The 21,218-nt window shown below is 25.6% G+C and overlaps 4 protein-coding genes across 4 annotated transcripts; 2 read left to right on the top strand and 2 right to left on the bottom strand.

Moving 5' to 3' along the window:
• Positions 1-900: 900 nt before the first annotated feature.
• Positions 901-4,418, bottom strand: LOC134834691 (venom serine protease Bi-VSP). The gene is made up of 5 exons (XM_063849441.1): positions 4,276-4,418; positions 3,188-3,688; positions 1,806-2,196; positions 1,276-1,735; positions 901-1,110 (listed from the first exon to the last, which is right to left on the bottom strand). The coding sequence occupies exons 1-5, from the start codon at positions 4,349-4,351 to the stop codon at positions 967-969; spliced, it is 1,572 nt and encodes a 523-aa protein (XP_063705511.1). The 5' UTR covers positions 4,352-4,418; the 3' UTR covers positions 901-966.
• A 1,318-nt stretch (positions 4,419-5,736) lies between these two features.
• LOC134837888 (venom serine protease Bi-VSP) lies at positions 5,737-7,637 on the bottom strand. The gene is made up of 4 exons (XM_063853279.1): positions 7,158-7,637; positions 6,644-7,105; positions 6,511-6,586; positions 5,737-5,863 (listed from the first exon to the last, which is right to left on the bottom strand). The coding sequence occupies exons 1-4, from the start codon at positions 7,635-7,637 to the stop codon at positions 5,799-5,801; spliced, it is 1,083 nt and encodes a 360-aa protein (XP_063709349.1). The 3' UTR covers positions 5,737-5,798.
• Positions 7,638-14,012: 6,375 nt separating this feature from the next.
• On the top strand, positions 14,013-18,189 carry LOC134827685 (ras-like protein 2). Its single transcript, XM_063840447.1, has 3 exons — positions 14,013-14,286; positions 16,900-16,987; positions 17,613-18,189. The coding sequence occupies exons 1-3, from the start codon at positions 14,179-14,181 to the stop codon at positions 18,020-18,022; spliced, it is 606 nt and encodes a 201-aa protein (XP_063696517.1). The 5' UTR covers positions 14,013-14,178; the 3' UTR covers positions 18,023-18,189.
• A 1,739-nt stretch (positions 18,190-19,928) lies between these two features.
• On the top strand, positions 19,929-21,070 carry LOC134831723 (thioredoxin-like protein 1). Its single transcript, XM_063845533.1, has 2 exons — positions 19,929-20,107; positions 20,169-21,070. Exons 1-2 carry the CDS (start codon positions 20,013-20,015, stop codon positions 20,935-20,937), a joined length of 864 nt encoding a protein of 287 aa, XP_063701603.1. The 5' UTR covers positions 19,929-20,012; the 3' UTR covers positions 20,938-21,070.
• The last annotated feature ends 148 nt before the right edge of the window (positions 21,071-21,218 follow it).

Below are 21,218 nucleotides of genomic sequence, written 5' to 3'. Positions count from 1 at the left end.
ATAACTGTTTTTACATTCAAGAAGCTCGTTAACAATTTTTTTTATTTAAATTTTCAAAAAAATTAGTTATTGAAATTATTTTTCATCTAATTAAATTTTAAAAATTTCTGAAATGCACAAAATTTTTAAAAATTTTAATTTTTTTTTTAATTTTAATTAAATTTTAAGAAATTAAATTTTTAAAAAAAATTTTTTTTTTTCGAAAAATTCCTTTAAATACTCAAAAAATCAGAAAATTAAAAAAAAAATATAAAGAACCGAAAAAAGTTAACAAGCTTCTTGAACACCAAATGCCATAAAACGTTAGATTCTTGTAAATTCACGCTACAACAAACAAAATAATAAGTTTTAAGTGACTCGCTAAAATATAGAAAATCATCAAAATAAACAAATATTAATACAAACAAACGGAAAAAAAATTTACTCACCGAGTTAGGTTTAAGATTTATTTAATTTTAGTCATTTTTTTTACGTGAATCAAAGTTATTCATTGAGATTCTCTTTAAAAATTGAGATGAAATGAGACAACAAAGCAATTGTCTTCTTTATTATATTTTTTTTTGCGCATTTAAAAAAAATTTATTAAAAAAAAATTTTTAAATTATTTTTTTAATTCAAAAAATTGTTAAAAAAAATTTAAAAATTATTGAAAAAAAAGATATTAATTAAAAATTAAATTAAATAAATTTTAAACAAAAAAAAATTAAAAATGTTAGGCTTATATTAATAAAATTTTTTTGGCTTAAATCGTTGATTTTTTTAATAGTTAAATTTTTGTTTGGATTTAAAAATTATTAAAAATTAATTAATTAAAATTATTAAAAATAAATAAATAAAAAATTGCCTTTTGTATGTATTTTAAAAAAAAAAAAAATGTTTAAATTTTTTAGCTTAGTTTTTATTAAAAAATAAATAATATTTTATTTTAAAATGAAATTTTCAACAATTTTTTAATTTAAATAATTTTTATTGCATCTCGTTGACCATTTTTTCAATCCATGGAGCGAATTTTTGTACAGAAGTATAAACGCCGGGAACATTAGCACGAGCACATCCAATTCCGTATGAAACGACGCCAATTTGGTACCAATATGAGTGACCATCTACGTTCTAATTTAATGAAAATTATGAAAAAAAATGAAAAATTAATTTAAAAAATTTTTTTAAGTTAAAAATTTCAAGAAAATTAAGAAAAAATTAAAAAAAAAATAAAAAATTTATCAAAAAAAATTTAAAAATAATTTTTTTAATTAAAATTTTCATGAAAAAACTCACATTAGGAGCCATCAAAGGACCTCCGCTATCTCCTTGACACGAATCTTTGCCTCCGCTTAAGACGCCAACACACACAACTGCATCGTCAAATTGTTTCTGCGACAACAAACGACGTTCATCGCGATATTTTTCGACACAAACATCATTCGGAAGCACCGGAAGTTGAACTTCTTGCAAGATATTCGACGGTTGCCCGCCTTCTTCAGTTCTTCCCCATCCAGCAACGAACGGCGTATAGTCAATGTAACTTTTTCTCAACAAAACTCCTTCTGTGGCGATGCAAATTGGATGAATTTCGAGCGAAAACGGGACATCACGTTCAAGTTTGAGGATCGCAATGTCGCTGTGCCCATCTTTTTTGTCGTATTGCGGATGAGTTTGCATCCGAGCAACAGGCACGTCAATTATACGCGATTCCGTGTCGTCACTGATGTCATGTTCGCCGAAACGCGCAATGGATCTGCGATGTTAGAAGGTAATTAGCATCCATTTAGCACTTAGGTAATCGAAAAAAAGCGAAAATTACTCACAAATCTTGACGAATACAATGCGCTGCTGTCATAACGTGTCGTTTCGTGATCAAACTTCCGCCGCATTTCCATCCGATTTCGCCCAAAGTGTTTCTGTAACCGAGCAAAGCCATCCAAGGCCAGGCATGAAGTTGAGCATCGACGCCGCCAACGACGCGATTGTGTGTCGCATTGCTAAATCCGCATCCTTCGTTCGGGGAAAGAAGTCGAGCTGCTGTTTTGACGATTGGAGGAGGAGCTTTCGTTACGGGAGAAGATTTTTCTGCTGGGCAACAAACTGCTGTTTCAGCATAATTGCAAAGTTTGTTAGAGGCATGGATGAAATTGATGAGTTGTTGATCTCCGCGACGAGCGGCGTATTGATTTAAGATGTAAGGACAGTCTTTGAGAGCTGAAATTTTAATAAAATGTCAGAAAGATTTTAATAAGAAAAATTATTTTTGTGAAAATTTTTGGATGAAATTTTTTAAAATAATTCTTTGATGTCAAAAATGTTTAAAAATTTAAAATTTGAAAGCAATTTTTTATCAAAAAATTATTTTGTTTATCATTTAAAATTAGTTTTTTTTAATCCAAAAATTATTTTTGTAGAAATTTCGTTACAAATTTATTTTAGCAAATACATATTTTTTTTTATTTTGAGATAATTTTATAATTTTTTTTTAAGAGCGAAATATTGAATATTTTCATACAATTTAAAAAAAAAATAAAGTTTAGTATTTTTAAAAAAAATTATTCATATTTTAAGATTTTTAATTCAAATATTTTTTGAAAAATTAAAAATTTGAACATATTTCATAAATTTTTTATAAATGTTTTTCACAATAAAAAATAGAATTATAAAAAAAAAAAAAATAAAATAAATTAAAAATTAAGTAAAAGAAATAAAATAAAAAATAAATTATTTAAAAGATTTTTAAATAAAAATTAAAATTAATTAATTATTATTTTTTATTTTGTGAAGCATTGAAGTAATTTTTTCAAAAAATTTTAAATTTATTAAAAATTTATTTATTTTAATATTTTTTTATTTATTATTTTTGACTTCATTTATTGTTTTATTTAATTTTTTTTTAAATTCAATTTTTTATTGTGAAAAAATTTTTCGTTCTTTATTTATGAAATATCTTAAAATTTTTAATTTTTTAAATAATTTTTAATTATGAATATATCTCAAATTTTTAATCACTCAAAAAAAAATTAATTAAAAATCTTAAAACTTAAATAAAATTTTTTAAATGCTAAACTTTAAATTTATTTTTAAATTTTATGAAAAAAATTATTTAAATTCGAAATTTTTTGAACTTTTAAATTTTTATTTATTTTTTTTAGTATTTATACTTTTGGTATAAAAATCTACTGAAAAAATATTAAAAACTCACGTGCACATCGCCCAGGTACTCCATCAGGTCCTTTACAATCAAAATCCTCAAGCACTTCTCTTCCTTCTTTATCACTCGTTGTCGTTGAAAATCCCGGCAACGTCGTCGTTTCAGGTCTCAAAACAAAAGGAGTCGTTTCTGGCTTCAAAACAAAAGGAGTTGCTGTCGAACTTTTTGGTTTTAAAACGAACGGCGTCGAAGTTTCAGGTGCTGGAGGACTTTGCGTCGTCGTTCCTTTTCTAAAATCATCATCTTCATCAACAATGACGACAACTGTTGGTTCTTCCGTTTTTGGAGGGAAAAACCTTCCTCGAGGATTGTCAGTGCAACAAAGCAACGGATCTCCTCTAAATGCTCTCATGCCGCAATTTCGCTGCGATTGTGTCAAAAAATTTATGGAATTTCGTGATTTATCTGTCTCGAACAGGCGAAGGAGAGAGTAACATTGTTGAAATGGAATGCATTGACCGACGCGATTAAAGGGAGTGTAACATCGTTCACCTTGAAAAAAAAATTAAAATAAATTTTATTAAAAAAATATTAAAATTAACTTTAAAAAATTGAATTAATTGAAAAAAAAATAATTAAATTTATTTTTTTAATTATTTTATTTTAATTTTTAAAAATTAAAATTTTAATTTAAATTTTATTTTTAAATTAATTCTTTAATTTCTTAATTAATTATTTTAATATTAAAAATAATTTCTAAATTTTACTTAAATTAGTTTAAAATTATTTTTTTGAATAATTTATTTTAATTTTAAATTTTATTTTAATTTTAATTTAATATTAAATTTTATTTTAATTTAATTTGAATTATATTTAAAATTTTTTTTTTAATTTTGTAATTATTTTAATATTAAAATTATTTTTTAAATTTAATTTTAAAAAAAATATTTTTTCTTTTATTTTTAAAAATTTAAAAGACTTCAACAGCAAGCGACGAACCGCAAAATCGAAACAATTAATATTCAATAATTGAATATTTTTATGTTTTCATTATATTTTTTTACGTACGACCTTGCCAATGAAACACATTTAGTTGACAAAACTATTTCAAGTTCACTTCATAAAATTTTTTAACATACCCTGAGAGTCACTTAATCCAACAAATGCAACGACGATGAGTAATCCAACCACTTGAGTTGTTAACACTTGAGCCATTTTTGCGATTTATTTATTTTTCTAACACTTTTTTGTCGCTCTCTTGCACGAATTTCTGTCTTAACCGGTTGCCAGTTATTGCTCAACTGAGAACGAATCGCGTTTAAACAGAAGCTAAAATCGCGAATTTCAACGTGCTCCGTAATTGTTTGTACAAATATTGGCGAAATCATTGACTGACTTGCTTCGTTCTCGGCTTCGTACGAGGAGATTACCGGTACGAGAGCGTCGTCGTTCGAAGTTGAATCGGTTCGACAAGAATTGAGAAAAATCCCAAAATGATCAACGATATTAAGAGATTTTTGTTGTTAAAAAATTTTATCGTTAAATAAATAATTTGAGCGCATTTTTAATTAATTTTAATTTTTTAAATTTAAAATTATTTTTTTTTTGTAAATTATTTTTTTTTCAGAATTTTAAATTTATTTTAAATAAAAAATTAATTTGCTTAAAAAATTCAAATAAATTTTTTTTATTTGAATTTATTAAAGATTTTCTTTAAAATTTTTAACTTTATTTTTAAAAGTTTTTTTTTTTTTAAATATTTTTTTTATTCAAAAATTTGAAAAATAAAAAAAATAAATTAAAAATATAAAAAAATTCAAAATAATTAGAATTTTTACTTGATTTTTTAATTAATTAAATTTTCAATTAAATAAATTAATTATAAAAATAAATAAAAATTTTAATTTTTTTAAAATTAAATTTTAATTTATTTATTTTTTAATTATTTTTATATGAAAATTTAAACACTTTTTTTTAACAGACAGACAAAAAAAATTACCTCAAATATTTTGAAATGATCAAACCGGAGCTTTCATCAATGATGAATGAAGTTCAAGGTCCTCCATCGTCGTGTGTTTATTTTGGTTGCGTCACAATCCTGATTTCGTTACATATTTGTTGATACAATGCACGCGTACGCTGAATATTTATAGCGCGAGTGGTCAAATCGGAAGTAATTTACATTTTATTTATAACTCGGCGACGCAACGCAATGAACTTTATTCGATTTCGCTGAATTATGAATAATAAAGTTTCATTCAGAAATTCTATATTTTTTTAATTGCAATTCGATTCACGTTTAAAGCATTAATTAGGTGCGTCATGAGTGCAAATCCATCAAAAAATTTTTTATCCTTGCAGAAAAGGAAGTCAATGTTGGTTTTTCCAAAAAAAATATTTTTCTGATTTTTTTAATTTTAATTAAAATTGAATGTTTTGGTTTTGTAACGCAGCAGTGTGAAGGGCATTTCAAGATTAGCTAATTAATGGCTTGAGTGGTTTTTTGACATAATCTGTTGTTATTGTTTGATAGTTGTTGTTGTTATTGTTAAAAAATACGAAAAACATGGAATTTTTGTTGTTTTAACTCTTTATAGTTTTTTCATCCATGGGATTGAAAAATTAGTAAACAAAATTTTTTCATTGCTTCAAGCATTTTTTTTTAATTTAAATTTCTTTGAATCCATGGAAGGAATGTTGTTACTCTCGTATAAACTCCCGGAAAACCTAAAATTAAAAAAAAATATAAAAAAAAAAAAATAATTTTTTAAATTTAATTTAATTTTTTGTTCTAAAATTTTATTTTTTTTTGTATTTTTGATAAAATAATGAAAAAAAATTAAAAGTGAAAAATATAAAAATTTAAAAAAAAATAAAATGTAATTTTATACTTAATTAATTTACATTTTTTTAAATTTTTTTTTATGTTATGTATTTTTAATATTTTTTAATAATATTCAATAAAGAAAAAAAATAAGATAAAATTTATAAAATTCACAATTTATTAGAATTATGTAAAATTAATTTTTTTCTTAATTTTTAATGTGAAAAATTTTAAAATTAATTTTTTAAAACAAAATTAAAATAAGATTAAATTATTAATTTTTTTTTAATTTTCACATTAAAAAAATTAAAAAAATTAATTTTACGAAATTCTGTTAAGTTACGAATTTTCTAAATTTTATTTTATTTTTTTCACTTTTTTAATTAAATGTTATTTAAATATAAAAAAAATTATATAAAAAATTAAAAAAAAAATAAATAAAAATTTATATGTAAAAAATTAATTTTTTTTTCACAAATTTTTGTACTTTTCACTTTTAAAAATTAAAATTTTTTAAATTTTGAAAATAAAAGTTTTGCATAAATTTTACCTGGCGTTCCGCATTCATATCCATAAGAAACAACTCCAATTAGCACATAATAATAATAATTTCCATTCGCCGAAAGCTAAAAAAAATCATAAAAAGTAAAAATTTTCTTTAAAATCTTTCTCATTAAACTTACCACAGGAAACATTAACGGACCTCCCGAATCGCCTTGACAACTATCTCTTCCCGTCGCTCCCGCACAAATAATTCTATTGTCATAAACCTGATTCGGAAAGAAAGTTTTGTACGAATTTCCACAGGATTGCGTTGAAACAACGGGAACTTGAACTTCTTGAAGAACATTTGCTGCTGGACCTTGAGTACTTGTTGTTCCCCATCCAGCGACAAAAGGTTGATATCCCGTCAAATCCATGCTTCTTTGAGGTTCTTGCGTTGGAAGACAAATCGGGCGAATAAAGTCATTAATTGGAGCGTCTTGAATTAACTTGAGCATGCAAATGTCGTTGACGATCTTTTTCGAGTCGTATTCTTCGTGAACGCGAGTTTTTTCAACTTGAATGACGACGCCTTCGTAAAGTTTGTTGATATCATGAATGCCCAATGCCACAGAACGGAGAGTTGGTTTACCGCAATGAGCCTAAAAATCAATTTTTAATGACTTTTCAAAAAGTCTTTTGAAAAAATCTTACAGCTGTGAGAACATGTCTTTTCGTGATTAAAGATCCTCCGCATAATTGCTTTAATCCAGCATTTCCTTGAGTTTGATATAACAAAGCTGCAATCCATGGATATGCTCCTCTCGAAGCTTCTCTTCCTCCAACGACACGCGTATGACTCGCATTTGTAATGCCACAGCGATTATCACTCGCAGCATCATACGTTGGAATTGTCACAGGAGAAGTTTGAGTTGTACTTTCTGTCGTATCAAAATTAATGCCATTCGAATCGCCCCAATTCCATCCTCCTGTGACAGTATCAACGTTCGTTGCAGGAGTTTCCGTGTTCATTGGCGCAAATAAGAACCAATATCCGCTTCCTTGCGAATTACTATCAGAAGGACAACAAACGATGGGATCTCCTCCATCGCCATAATCACATACCGACTGCCAAATGATCGAATAAGCACTGAAATCCGCATTTGAATTGAGCTGAGCGACGAGTTTTATCATATAATCGCATGTCGAGTAAGCAATGCAATTTCCTAAACGAGCATCTGGCGTGTAACAAACTTGACCTGTTACAAAATATGAACTTTCTTTAAAAGAACTTTTCTTGAAAAATTTAAACCTTACCAAAAACTATTTCACTTAAAAAAGAAATTAAAATTAAAAATGTTGAAATTGCCAAATTTATCATTTTAAATCGCATTAAAAGTTAAATATTTTGCAATATTTGGTAAAACATCGTCTAAATGACGTTAAAAACTGAACAGAAGTTGTCTGGAAATTCGCACCAATTTTACTGAAATCATTCAATTAGAACATAAATATATCATTAAGTTCAGGAAAAAACGTTCTATGTAAAAAAAAGTTATTTGAATTAGCTTTTGTGAAGAGAACATTCTCGTTAAGAGCAGAATATAGAACAAAAATCTGTGTTGAGCATTATAAATGGTGCATATAAAAAGGCGTTCAGTGACACTTTTTTCATATTTTCAATCAATTTTAGATGATTCATATTGTATCAGCATGGATGTTAAATGTAGTTTTGTTATTCATTAACTTTTTATTGAAGATTTTTTTAAAACGTTTATATTTGAAAAATTTATGATGTCAAACTATGATCCAAAATTGTTATTTACAAGCTTTAGAAAATTGAAAATTGAAAGAAAATTTAAAACAATGGAAGCTTGCATTTTTGCCATCTGTCTCTAATGATGTTTTAAAACTTAATCCGATACTTTCTACCTTAAGTTTTTTTCGCTTTCTGACTTGTCCTTTATTATTGGTTCGGATTATGATTTTTATTTCTTCACTTCTATTCTTTATTATGAGGAACTTTAAGAATTGTTAAATGAAGAAATATATGGATCGCTGAAGTAAACGGATCGATAAAAACAATTAAGAAGTCTGTTTCCATATGAATCTTGTCGTGCATGGTGTACAAAATTTTTCCTGAAGTACTTGTGCATTGCTTCTTGACTATTCTCTGTAAAATACATAATTGGAAGCGGAAGTAGTGATATTTTATCCATGTGCCAGAGTTTCATTAAAAAAAATGGATTCATTCGTGCCCAAGGGTAGAGTTGATATTTAAGTCGTTTAAATTGGCTGTCATTAGACTCATATTCACGTCATAATTTTTATGTTTAGCAATAGCTCCGGCATCACATAAAGAATAAAAGGACTTATCTTAATAAATAAGCAATTTCTCCTTTTTTTTTTTTTGAAACCTTGAACATTAGGAATTTTCAAAATTTTAGTTCAATCCTTGATATAAAAATAAAATATCTGAAAAAAAAAACACATTAGAAATTTATTCGTTAAACTTTTTTATACTAACCTGAAGCTGACACCGAAGTGAATTCGCTTTAAACAAAATTCACACTAATTTAATGGTTCTTCCCAATCCATTATCGCATTTAGAGTAAATTACTACTGTATAATTTTCTTGCACAAAAAACTTCAACATGGTCATGCGACTCATTTGTGCGTTGAATTTGTTTACTCTGGTTAATAGTTCGTTAATCGTCAGTGCATCAAACACACAAAAATGGATTTTCTGCCAACTTTTTTCAAGACACAACTTCTTTTCTGCATCGTTAGCATTCGATCAACATTCTGCATTGATGAAAGTACTTTCGTGAGATCAATTTTTTGCTTGAGAAGTTCAATATTTCCAATGCTGGAGCAAAAAATGGATATCATAAGAAACAGTATGTGCGGAAATCAGTTTTATCGAAATAATTATCCAACTCCTCCTGTGAATAGCTTCCGTTTGGGATTCATCACAACTCCAACAACGCGAGGGTTTTCACAATTTTCCGGCAATGTAGGACCTTTAACGACAAATTTCTTCACGCCTCAACCAAATTTTGGACAACAAAATCCAAATTTCTTTACATCGCAATCGAATTTCGGGCAACAAAATCAAAATTTCTTCACGACAACAATTCGTGGACCAATAATTGCTTCATCTACGTCAAGTAACATTCCTGAAGTAAGTTCAACTGAAAGTTCAGTACCTGAAATGGAAAATTTTTCGAGATTACAAGGATCATCAACAACTGTTAGAGATGTTGAACTGTTAGAATTCGCTGCTGAATTACTTCCATCCGAAAAAATCCTAAAAGAAAAAGAAAAAAATTAATTATTGACCCAAATTCCTATTTAGTACAAAAAAAAATCATTAAACTCTTGTTGACAAGATTGACCTTCGTTGCACACGTGAGCAAAAAAAAGTGACCTTTGAATGAAACACGCTTCGTTAGTTTTGTATTCGGAAAATCTGTGGCAGTAACATGGAAACGAGCCATGTGAATGGACACAAAAGCGATGATTTTAGAGCTAAATCGCTTTCTATTTTTGCTAATAATACTCCAAGCTACAAAATCTAGTCCCATATTTTACGATCGATGTCGATTTTATGGTCAATGCGTTACGCCATTTCCTTTGATAACTTTAGGATTAAATGCGAGACTTCAAGCTCTATCTTCAACTACAAGCAGAACAACTACAAGTACAACAACAATCAGGACAACTACAAGCCTTTCAACGACAACGACGACGACAACTACAAGAGTAACAACTTTAACAACTACAACAGTTCGAACGACAATAACAACCCAAAACTCTTTAATAAATGGAACTGTTCCAACCAATATCAACAATGTCAGTTCTCCATTTCCTCCTGCTTTAACATCGACTGTTACAACTTTACTTCCTATCAATAATGTACGAAGCGGATTTAGAAACTTTCAAATGACTCAAGGACCTATTGTGAGTTAAAGCTTTCAATTTGTTTCAATACAATTTTTCAATTTTCGAATTTCAGGCTATTCAACTTCAGGAACTTCAAAAATTAGCAAAACCTTTTCCAACGAAAGCAAATTTACCGAGTTTTACTGCCACAAGACTTTCAAGAAGCGGATAAATTTTTAATAAATTTTATTTTTTTTAGAAAATTTATGGTTTTTTCTTATTTTTCGCAATTTGTTCTAAAATTTTCCATTTCGATCCTAAACTTTCTTGCTTTTTGGTTGAACTATCAAGATAATCCTCAAAGTCGATAACATTTCCATTATAATCGAACAAGAGTCCTAATCGATTTCGAGGATCAATGTAGTCAGAAGTTGTAGTTGTAGTTGTTCGAGTAGTTGTTGAAGAAGTTCCTGTAGATGTCCTTGTTGATGTTCTTGAAGTAGTAGATCCCGTTGGATTGTTTGAACCTCCCCCATCAGTCGGTTGAGTAGGAGCTTTTCGAGAAAAATTCGAGTTATTTCAATTTTGATGAAATTTAATTTTAGAGCTCTTTTAAAGTTATATTGAGCTCTAAAATTGAAATTTCATTAAAAACTCACTTAACGTTGCTCCAAGTCCCAAAGTTATCAACGGAAATGGAGTTATAAAAAATCTGTAAATTGTAGCTGCTTCTGTTTCTTCTTCTATTTCATCTTCAACTTTTTCTTGAAAGTCATAATTTGGAAAAGTTGGAGCTATATTTATTTCTGTAATTTCTTCTTCAGACAAATCTTGTGCTTTTAGAATAGGAATTACCGAAATCATAACAAAAATTATGAAATTCATCGCTTTGTTTAATTTTTAAATGAAAATTATCGTAAAAAGGTGTTAAACGATTCACTTCAAACAATAAACTGACAAATATTTACGATGAATTCTATTGTTTTTCGTTAATGATGAGTTAAAAAAATTCAAAGTTGACAAAAAATGGGAATTTACCCTAAAATTACTCATATTGAAACGGAAATGAACTTTCAATGTTAAAAAAACTTCCTGATATGAGATTTTTAGTTTCTTTAACTTTTTAGAATTAAATTTCAAGATTGAAATTATCTAATAGAAATTTTGCAACAAAAATTGGCGAATATACCTTGACATATTGTTAATCGCTAATGTATTTCAAAAGTCACTAATGTAACCAATTACTACTTTTTATGTTCAATAATTTGATGAATTCCCATAAAAATTTCGTTTTTCAGGTCTAACAAAAATATTTTTATATAAAAATACGATCAAATCTCAACCAAAAGGCTTTTTGATACAAAAAAGTTCGTTAACTGAGATAATTGTATTCTATTTTGACAAATATGATGCAACTCTCTAATTCAAACATTCATTTAAATATCGATATAGTAATTTTGAGTGTAACAAAAAAGTTGTGATTCAATGGATGCACTGAACAATTGTCACTAAATTGACGAAAAGAACTTGAAATTTTTTTCATAGCACTTTGTTACATTGATTTTAAACCATAAATTAGATGCAATTCGAAATTACAATTCATTTTTAGTTCAAAATTCAACAAGAAACGAAGTTAAGATGAAAATTTCGATATTTTTCGTGACTTTTCTCACAATCTCAACGGCAAAACCTTTATTCTTTTGGAAAAAACTTTGTGGATTAAATTTTGGAACAAATTACGTGACACCTTTTCCTTTGATTAGCATCAATATTAATACGAATTTCACAAATAACATCGTGAACAATCAAACTTTTGTATTTTCAACGAGTTCAACAACTACAACGACGACAGAGAGACCTACTCGATTCCCGCCAATTATTAACATTATTGATCCGCGGTTAAAGCCAAATTATCATTTAACGGATAAAAGTGCAACGCAAGTTATTGAAGAAAGGATGAAAGGAGGCGGAGGAGATTTTGTCTTTGGAGCTTTAGATGAAGGGGGAAGTGAAAGATTAGAAAAGCTTCCAACGTTTCCTACTTTTGACTATTATGATGAACAAGCAAGAAGTGCACCGATTAGTCGATCAAATGGGCAGAAAAAGAGTCAGAAGCCGAAAAAGTGTGCGAAAAATAAACCTGCTTGCCCGGGAGGAAGATCAGGAACGTTGGCGAATGGATGTCCTTGTACTGATTTTAATCAAATTGGGATGGCGTTGAAAAAAGCAGGATAAGATTTTTTATTTTTTTTTAAAGACTTTAAATTGAAGAAAAATTAATTTTGTTAAATAAAGATATTCGACGAACTTTAAAATTTTTGAGAAAGTTTTCAATTTGCTAAAGGTTATTTGCTTGGTTTGAATTAATTGGAATACATTTGATATTTAAACTTACCAAAATTACAGCAAAAAATTATTTAAAGATGATTTCTTTGAAAAATCTATTCAAATTTTCATTCAATAATCTGAAAAGAAAAAAAATATTAATTAAAAAATTTAATTAAAAATAATTTTTAAAAAATTTCTAAATAAATTTTAAAAATAATTTAAAAAAAATTTTGAAAAATATTAAAATTAAATTAATTTACTTTAATTTAAAAAAATCAATAAATTTTAGAAATCATTTTTAAATTTATTTAACAAAAAACAAATTTTTAAAAAATTTTTAAAAAATTTAAATTATAAAAAAATTAAATGAATTAAAAAATAATTTTTAAAAATTTAAAAAAAAATAATTTTTAATAAATTAAAAAAATTATTTTTAAGAAAATTTAATGATTAATTTATTGAAAAAATTTAATAAAAAAAATCTAAATAAATTTAAAAACAAAATTTAAATAAATTTAATAAATAATAAATAATTTTTAAATAAATTTGGAATTAATTATTTTTGAAATTAAAATAAATAAATTTAAAAAATATTAAAAAAAATTTTAAATAATTTTTAAAAAATTTAAAAAAATAAATTAAAAATAATTTAAATAATTTTAATAAATTTTTAAAAATTTAATTAATAATTTCTAAATAAATTAAATTAAAAATTAAGTAAAATTTCATGAAATAATTTTAAAATAAATTTATTAAAAAAAAAGATTTTTTAAAAAAATAATAAATTTAATAAAAAAATTTAAATTAAATTAAAAAAAATAAAAATAATTCAAGAAATAATTTTAAATAAATTGAAAAAATTATTTTTAAGTAAATTTAATGATTAATTTTTGAATAAATTTAACAAAAAAAAAACTTTAATTTTTTTAAATTAAATTGTTTAAATAAATTAAAAATTAATTAATAATTTTTTTAATTTTAATTTTATTTTTTAATTTAATTTAAAAAAAAAATAATTAATTAAAAAAAATAATTTAATTTGTCAATTATTTAAAAAATAATTTAAAATATTAACGACTTTTCAACTTGAAATATTTTCAAAAAAATCCGATACTCGAACCCCTCGAAAAAAAAATGTCTCGACAAAAGAGAAACGCAATAATTCTCTCTCATTCATAAATCTCGCACACGCACACGACTTCATTGATAAATGAGAGACACACACAAATAACTGTCCCGTATACGCCATAAAGACACGGTACAGAGATAGATGGGCAAGTAAACATATGACACACATCTCGCCTTCATTCATTACGAGTAGAGTAGTCATCAGTTCAGTTTTTAGTGTAAGTTAAGTCGTACGGCACAAATTTTTCTTCTTCCCGAGATTTTTTTTGTTAATTTTTTGACAACACACACAAAAATATTTCTCTTTTTCTAACTTTTGTACCGCAAATCGCATCATCGAAAAATCCATTCGCGCTTCAAATTGAAATCCGGAAAATTCTCCAACAGAACGAAAATGGCCAAATACGACCAAAATAACCATCCGTACAGCCAGATTTACAAATTAGTTGTTGTCGGCGGAGGAGGTGTCGGAAAAAGTGCTTTAACCATACAATTTATCCAAGTAAGTGACGTCGTACCGAGGAATTTTCGCCGTGCCTTGTCGCTGCTGCGTTCCATCATCAGATAAATATTTCACATAAAGTGAGATATTGTGCATCTGGTATTTGATTTGTACTTTACTACGAATAGAAGAAAAAAAAAAATGTGTGACGCGATGATTTTTTAAATAGAGAGGAGAGAAAAACTAAAAAAAATATGAGATGATCGCCCACAGACGGCGAATAAATAAAATATTGTAATAGTTATGAGTTGTGTCATGCAAAGTGATTTGATTTCGCTTTGGAGTGCCGTTTTGTCGAAACAGTTCTGTTTGTTTCAAATAGAATTTTTGTACTATTGACATTTTATTGCGATACAGAACGTTTAATATTAGATAAACGGAAAATGATAAAGTGAACGAAGTGCGATACGACACGACTATCGATAGATTTATCTTTCAAAATTTACTATTTTTAGACATTATTAAAGTTGAGTTGTCACCAAATGGGAAAAAATATCGTTTTTACCGGTTTGATGTCTGTCTGAATATTTTTTTTTTAAATTAATTCAAAATTTTTAAATAAAATTAAAAAAAAATTTTTTTAAATTTCAACAAAAAAATTTGAAAATTTTTAAATAAATTTAAAATTTTTAAAATTTTTTTAAAAAATTAATTTTTAATAAAAAATTTTTTTAAAAAATTAAATTTTTTTAAAATATTAACAATTTAAAAAAAAAAAATTTTTACATTTTAATTTTTTATAATTTTGATTTTTTTTTATTTTAAGAAAATTTTTAAAGAAAAAAAAATAATTTAATTTTTTTCATTCTAAATTTGAGTTAAAAGTTTTTTGTTCATAATTTTCGACAAAAAAAAATTATTTTTAAAAAAAAGTATTCTTTTAAATTCAGATTATTATTTTTTATTTTTGAAATTCGAAAAAATATCAAAAAAAATTTAAAATAAAATAAAATTTAAAAATAAAAAATTTAATAATAAAAAATAATTAAAAAAAAAATATTTATAAATTTTAATCTATTTTCAAGTAAGAGATTTAATTTTTAAAATTTTTAAATATTAAAAAAAAAAATTAAATAATTAAACGAAAATGGAATTTATTTTTTATAAATTCAAAATTTTTATAATTTTTTTTTTAAATAATCCGAAACTTTTTTAAATTCTTTATTAATTTACATTAAAAAAAATATTATTAAATTTTTAATTAATTAATTTTAATATTTTTTAACAAATTAAAAAAATTTTTGGTTTAATTTTTTTTTCAAATTTTTGAATTTTTTAATAATAAAAAAATTTAAAAAAAAAATTAAAAATTGAAAAAAAAATTTTTTTTTTAAAAAAATAATTTAATTTTTTAAAAATAAATAAATGTAAATAATTAAACTAAAAATGGATTTTTTTTAACAAAAAAAATTCTGAATTTCTTAAATTTTTTTATTTTAATTTAAAAATTATTAATAAAAAAATATTTATTTAAAAAATATTAAATTACAAAATTTAACTATTTTTTTAAATTCATAAGTTAATATTTTGTAAAAATCCTGAAATTTTAACAAAAAGCGCGCTAATTCTCAATTCCATTCCACTCCCTAATCAACTCCCTTCTTAATTTTTTAAACATTGCCCTCTCGTCATCATTATCGTCGTCGTCAAATTACTCGCAAGTGTGTGTTTGTGTGCCTGCCCGTACAAATTCTGTCTAAACACTAAAATTATGTTGTTTCTCGCATACACAACACGAAAAAAAAAATAATGGTACGTGCCTTATGTTTCTAATTTTAATGCGACTGCGTTGATATTGAAAGACAACAAAATCAACTTTTTATTTTTATTTTTTTTATAAATATGTTGCGATGCATGTTAATTGTACGAACGAACGAACGAAACGAAAAAAGGAATCATTCAAAGTCACGCTCTTGAATCTCCTTTATTCGGCTCGCATGACGCGAATGTGAACTTTAATCAACATGGAAGCCGTGCGGTTTATTTTTTTTTCTACATCGCAAAGTTGCAAATATTTGCACATACTCGTACAGACCTATACGCCTGTAGGGGCTATACGGGGGCTGTACGAGAGTAATTCTTGTGAGACAATTTTTTGGCACTTGTTGCATGCACTTTAGTCAATGAAGGCGAGAAAAAACCGAAACAACGTATGATTCATGTGTATCGACGCCGTCGTCGTCGTTGTCGAGCCAAACAATTAAAAGTTCGAACAGAAGGTAAACAATATTGTTTTGTAAATATGCGAAGTGAATTATGAAATTTTATTTACGCGCAGGGTTCGCAAGTCGAAGGTTTTTACGAACCCTGTTGATGAAAAAAAAATTTTTTTTTTTAAATCTCTTTGAAGATGCATTGAAAAAAAGATCAAAGTTCGTTAATGAGTGATTTCCAATAAAAACAAAAATAAAAAGATGAGAAAATTGATCTCTAATTAAAAAGTTATTTAAAGTTAAACAACCTACAACGTTGTGTGGGCGAAAATTGGTGCTTACAGTATTCATTAACGGCAAATGTTACGATCTCTCTCTCAATTTAGAGTCAAATTTTTTGAGTAAATAGAAACTTTTTTTTACGGAAATATGGATTTAATAGTAATTTTTGTCGTTTCAGAGCTATTTTGTCACAGATTACGATCCTACCATCGAAGATTCGTATACGAAGCAATGCGTTATCGATGATATTCCATGCAAATTGGACAGTAAGTTATTTTTGATGTTATATAATAAGACGAGATTTGGTTAATTTTTACGTTTTCGAAGAAAAATTTAAGAATCGAACTTCGAAAAAGTTTAAAATATCATGAAACGTCAAATATATCATGATATATCAAGAAATTTTGACGTTTATGAGTAACTTTTTATAAAAATTTTTCATGAAACGTCAAAAATATCATGATATATCAAGAAATTTTGACGTTTATGAGTAACTTTTTATAAAAATTTTTCATGAAACGTCAAAAATATCATGATATATTTTCAAATTTTGACGTTTATGAGGAAATTTTATAAAAATTTATCATGAAACGTCAAAAATATCATGATATATCAAGAAATTTTGACGTTTATGAGGAAATTTTATAAAAATTTTTCATGAAACGTCAAAAATATCATGATATATTTTCAAATTTTGACGTTCATGAGGAAATTTTATAAAAATTCATCATGAAACGTCAAAAATATCATGATATATCAAGAAATTTTGACGTTTATGAGGAAATTTTTTGAAAGTTTATCATGAAACGTCAAAAATATCATGATATATCATCAAATTTGTCTATTTCTAAAAAAATTAATTCAAAAACTCATCAATTTCTCCATTTACAGTCCTCGACACTGCTGGTCAAGAAGAATTTTCCGCGATGCGAGAGCAATATATGCGTTCCGGCGAAGGTTTCTTGCTCGTCTTTTCCGTTACCGATCACTCGAGTTTCGACGAAATGTTCAAATTTCACCGCCAAATTCTCCGTGTCAAAGATCGTGATGAATTTCCGATGCTCATGGTTGGCAACAAGTCAGATTTGGAATTTCAGCGACACGTGCAATTGGAAGAAGCGCAACAATTGAGTCGTCAACTCAAAATTCCCTACATTGAATGCAGTGCCAAAAATAGAGTTAATGTCGATCAGGCGTTCCATGAATTGGTGCGCGTTGTAAGAAAATTCCAATTGTCAGAAAGACCTTTGGTTAAAGATGAGTACAAGCGGAAAAACAAAAAGAGATGTTGCATATTGTAAAAATCTGAAAAAAAAAAAATTTTTTTTACAAAAAAAAAAATTAAAAATAAAATTAAGAACAAATTTAGTGTCGTGTCAAAAAGAAAAAAAATTACAAGAAAATAAAAAATTCCATAGAATTTCTGTTAATTAACGTCCCAGTGCTCAACCACAATAAAGCATTCAATTAATAATATTTTTTGAAATATTATAAAAAAAAATAACAAAAAATAATTTATTTATTAAAAAATGAAAAAATTATAAATTAGTGCCTATTTTACGTTTTTTGTTGCGTTAACTTAAAAAAAACTTCTAAAAAAAAAAATTAATTTAAAAAAAAAAATAAAATTATTAATAAATAGATGTGCAGATAATAATAAAAATAATTGTAATAATGCTTATGAAAATACATATTGATGACGAAGAATTTTAATTTGCGCCTTATTGTAATTAATGTGCTTTTTATCTTAGAACGATAGAAAAAAATGTCAAACATTCACAGATGCATGGTTTTTATGGACCATTTTATTAAAAAATAAATAATCTAAAAAATTGTTAGATTTGTAAATGTAAATTTTTTTGAAAAAACCCCCGAAAAATGTAGAAATAAAAATTTAAAGAAAAAAAAAACAGGAATTGTCAATGAAAAATAATTAAAAAAAAAATTAAATATAAAAATTCTAAATTTTTATAAATATTAAAAAAAATGTTTAATAAAAAAATAATAAATGAACGTCTGCCATAAATAAAAAAGTGTCATGTTGTTAAAAGACTTTTTTGTCTGTAAATTTAGATTAAATAGGCAACTAGACGAAAATAGAAAACTAATTGTATTAAAAAAAGTAACTTAAAAACGTGTCAAGATGAAAAAGTTAAAATTAAATTTAAAAAATAATAATATATAAATGTGCAACTTACAATTTTAATGTAAGAAAGAGATTAACGATAATATTAAAAATAATAATAATGTTAATAAATATTAATATAAAATGAATGAAAAATAAATGGCTAATAAACGGAAAATTATTGATCTTTTTTTTTTTTTTTTGAAGACTATTTTAAAAAAAAATTATAAAAAAAAATAAAAAAATTTAAATTAAATTTTATTCAAAAACTAAAAAAAATTAAATTAAAGAAGTTAATTTTAAATTTGAAGTTCAATTTTTAATTTATATTTTATTTTTGTCATCTGTAGAAATAAAATTTAAAAAAATTTATTATTAATTTTAAAATTAATTTAATTTCATTTTTTTATTCAAAAAATCATTTTTTTTTTATTTTTATATTTTATTTTTTTTATTGAGGAGAAAAATATATTTTAATTTTTTAATCAACATTTTTTATATTTTATTTAAAATTTTTGTCTTATTAAAAGTTCAAGTAAAAAAAGTTTTTCTTTGTCAAATAGATTTTTATTTAAAAAATATTTTTTATTTTTTTTTAATTTTGAAATAAGAAAAATAGTTAAAAAAAATCTATTACTATATAAATTAAATAATTAATTATTTTTTTTAAATTAAATTTTTAATTACTTTTTAAAATTATTTTTTTTAGCTATTTTTATTATTAAATTTATCTTCTTTTAAATTTTTTTTTTAAGTTCAATTTAAAAAAAAATTATATTATTTATTTTTTTTTTAATTTTTATTTCATTTATTTTTTATTTTATTTTATTATATTTAATTAATTAATTAATTAATTATTTAATTTGTTTTCATTATTTAATTAATTATTTATTAATTAATTAATTATTCATATTTAATTTATTTTTTTTTACTAATTTTTTATTTTATTTAATTTTTTAATTATTTTATTTTTTATTTAAATATTTTTTTTTTGAAAAAAAAATTGGATGAAACCTGTAACATTTTTGTTAATTGTACTTACCTCAAATCTGTCAAAAACTCCATTTGACGTCTCGCTGTCATTTTACATAAACACAAAATTTATTGCAAACTCATTCTCTAAAATCCACAAAAATTCATCAATTTAATTAGATTCCCTTTCAATTATGGCAGTAAGAGCAATAAATGATGATTCGCACTTCCAAGCTGAACTAACCAACGCTGGCATAAAACTCGTTGTCGTTGATTTCACCGCAACTTGGTAAAAATTTTAATTTAATTTTTTTTACAATTTTTTTAATTTTAATTTTTTGCATTTTCAGGTGCGGTCCATGTCGCTCAATAGCTCCACATTTCGAACGCCTGCCCGCCAAATATCCGAAAGCAATTTTCCTCAAAGTCGATGTCGACAAGTGCCAAGACACAGCTGCGGGTCAGGGAGTTTCTGCGATGCCAACTTTCATTTTTTATCGCAATCGAACGAAAATCGACCGAATCCAAGGCGCCGACATAAATGCGCTCGAAAGCAAAATCACGCAACATTACGCATCGGGCGAAGATGGCGATAACGGCGACGACTACGGCCAAGGTTTGATGGATCTCGCGACGTTCATTCAAGCCAATCAGTGTGAATGCCTGAACGAAGCTGACGATCATCCGTTGGCGCATTGTTTGAAGGCGGGCGCGGGATATTTGGCTTCGGATTGCGACGAACAACTCATTGTCTCGATCACATTCAATCAAGCGGTGAAAATTCACTCGATCAAGGTAAAGGCGCCGCCTGCACATGCCCCGAAAGACATCAAGCTGTTCATCAATCAACCACGGACCCTGGATTTTGACATGGCGGAGGGATATGTTTCGGTGCAAGATCTTTCGTTGACGGCAAAGGACTGCGAAAACGGTACTCCGGTTAATTTGCGTTTCGTGAAATTCCAAAATGTCCAAAATATCCAGATTTTCATCAAGAACAATCAAACGGGCGACGACAAGACAGTCATTGAGCATTTGGCATTCATTGGCGCACCAATCATAACGACAAAAATGGACGATTTTAAGAGAGTTGCAGGCAAGAAGGGAGAAGCTCATTAATTTTTTTTTGTTTTGTAAAGTTTGTTTCATACTTTTTGAGATCATCTTCTTTTAATAAAAGATCGTAAATTCGTCAATCAATTAAAAAAGAATTTTTTTTTCTAAATTATACATGGGGTAAAATAAAAAAAAAAATAAAAATTTTTATTCTGATTTTAATAATTTTGAAGGGAATTTAAAAAAAAAATATGTAAAAAATTATTAATTTATTAACTTTTGTAAATTATTGAAAATTATATTTTTAAAAAAAATTTCTTCTCTAAAAATAGTTTTTCAAAAAT

This window comes from Culicoides brevitarsis, chromosome 1 (assembly GCF_036172545.1).
Source record: "Culicoides brevitarsis isolate CSIRO-B50_1 chromosome 1, AGI_CSIRO_Cbre_v1, whole genome shotgun sequence".
NCBI classification, from domain to species: domain Eukaryota; kingdom Metazoa; phylum Arthropoda; class Insecta; order Diptera; family Ceratopogonidae; genus Culicoides; species Culicoides brevitarsis.
Note: the sequence above shows the minus strand (reverse complement) of the source record. Positions and strands in the feature narration are given on the sequence as shown.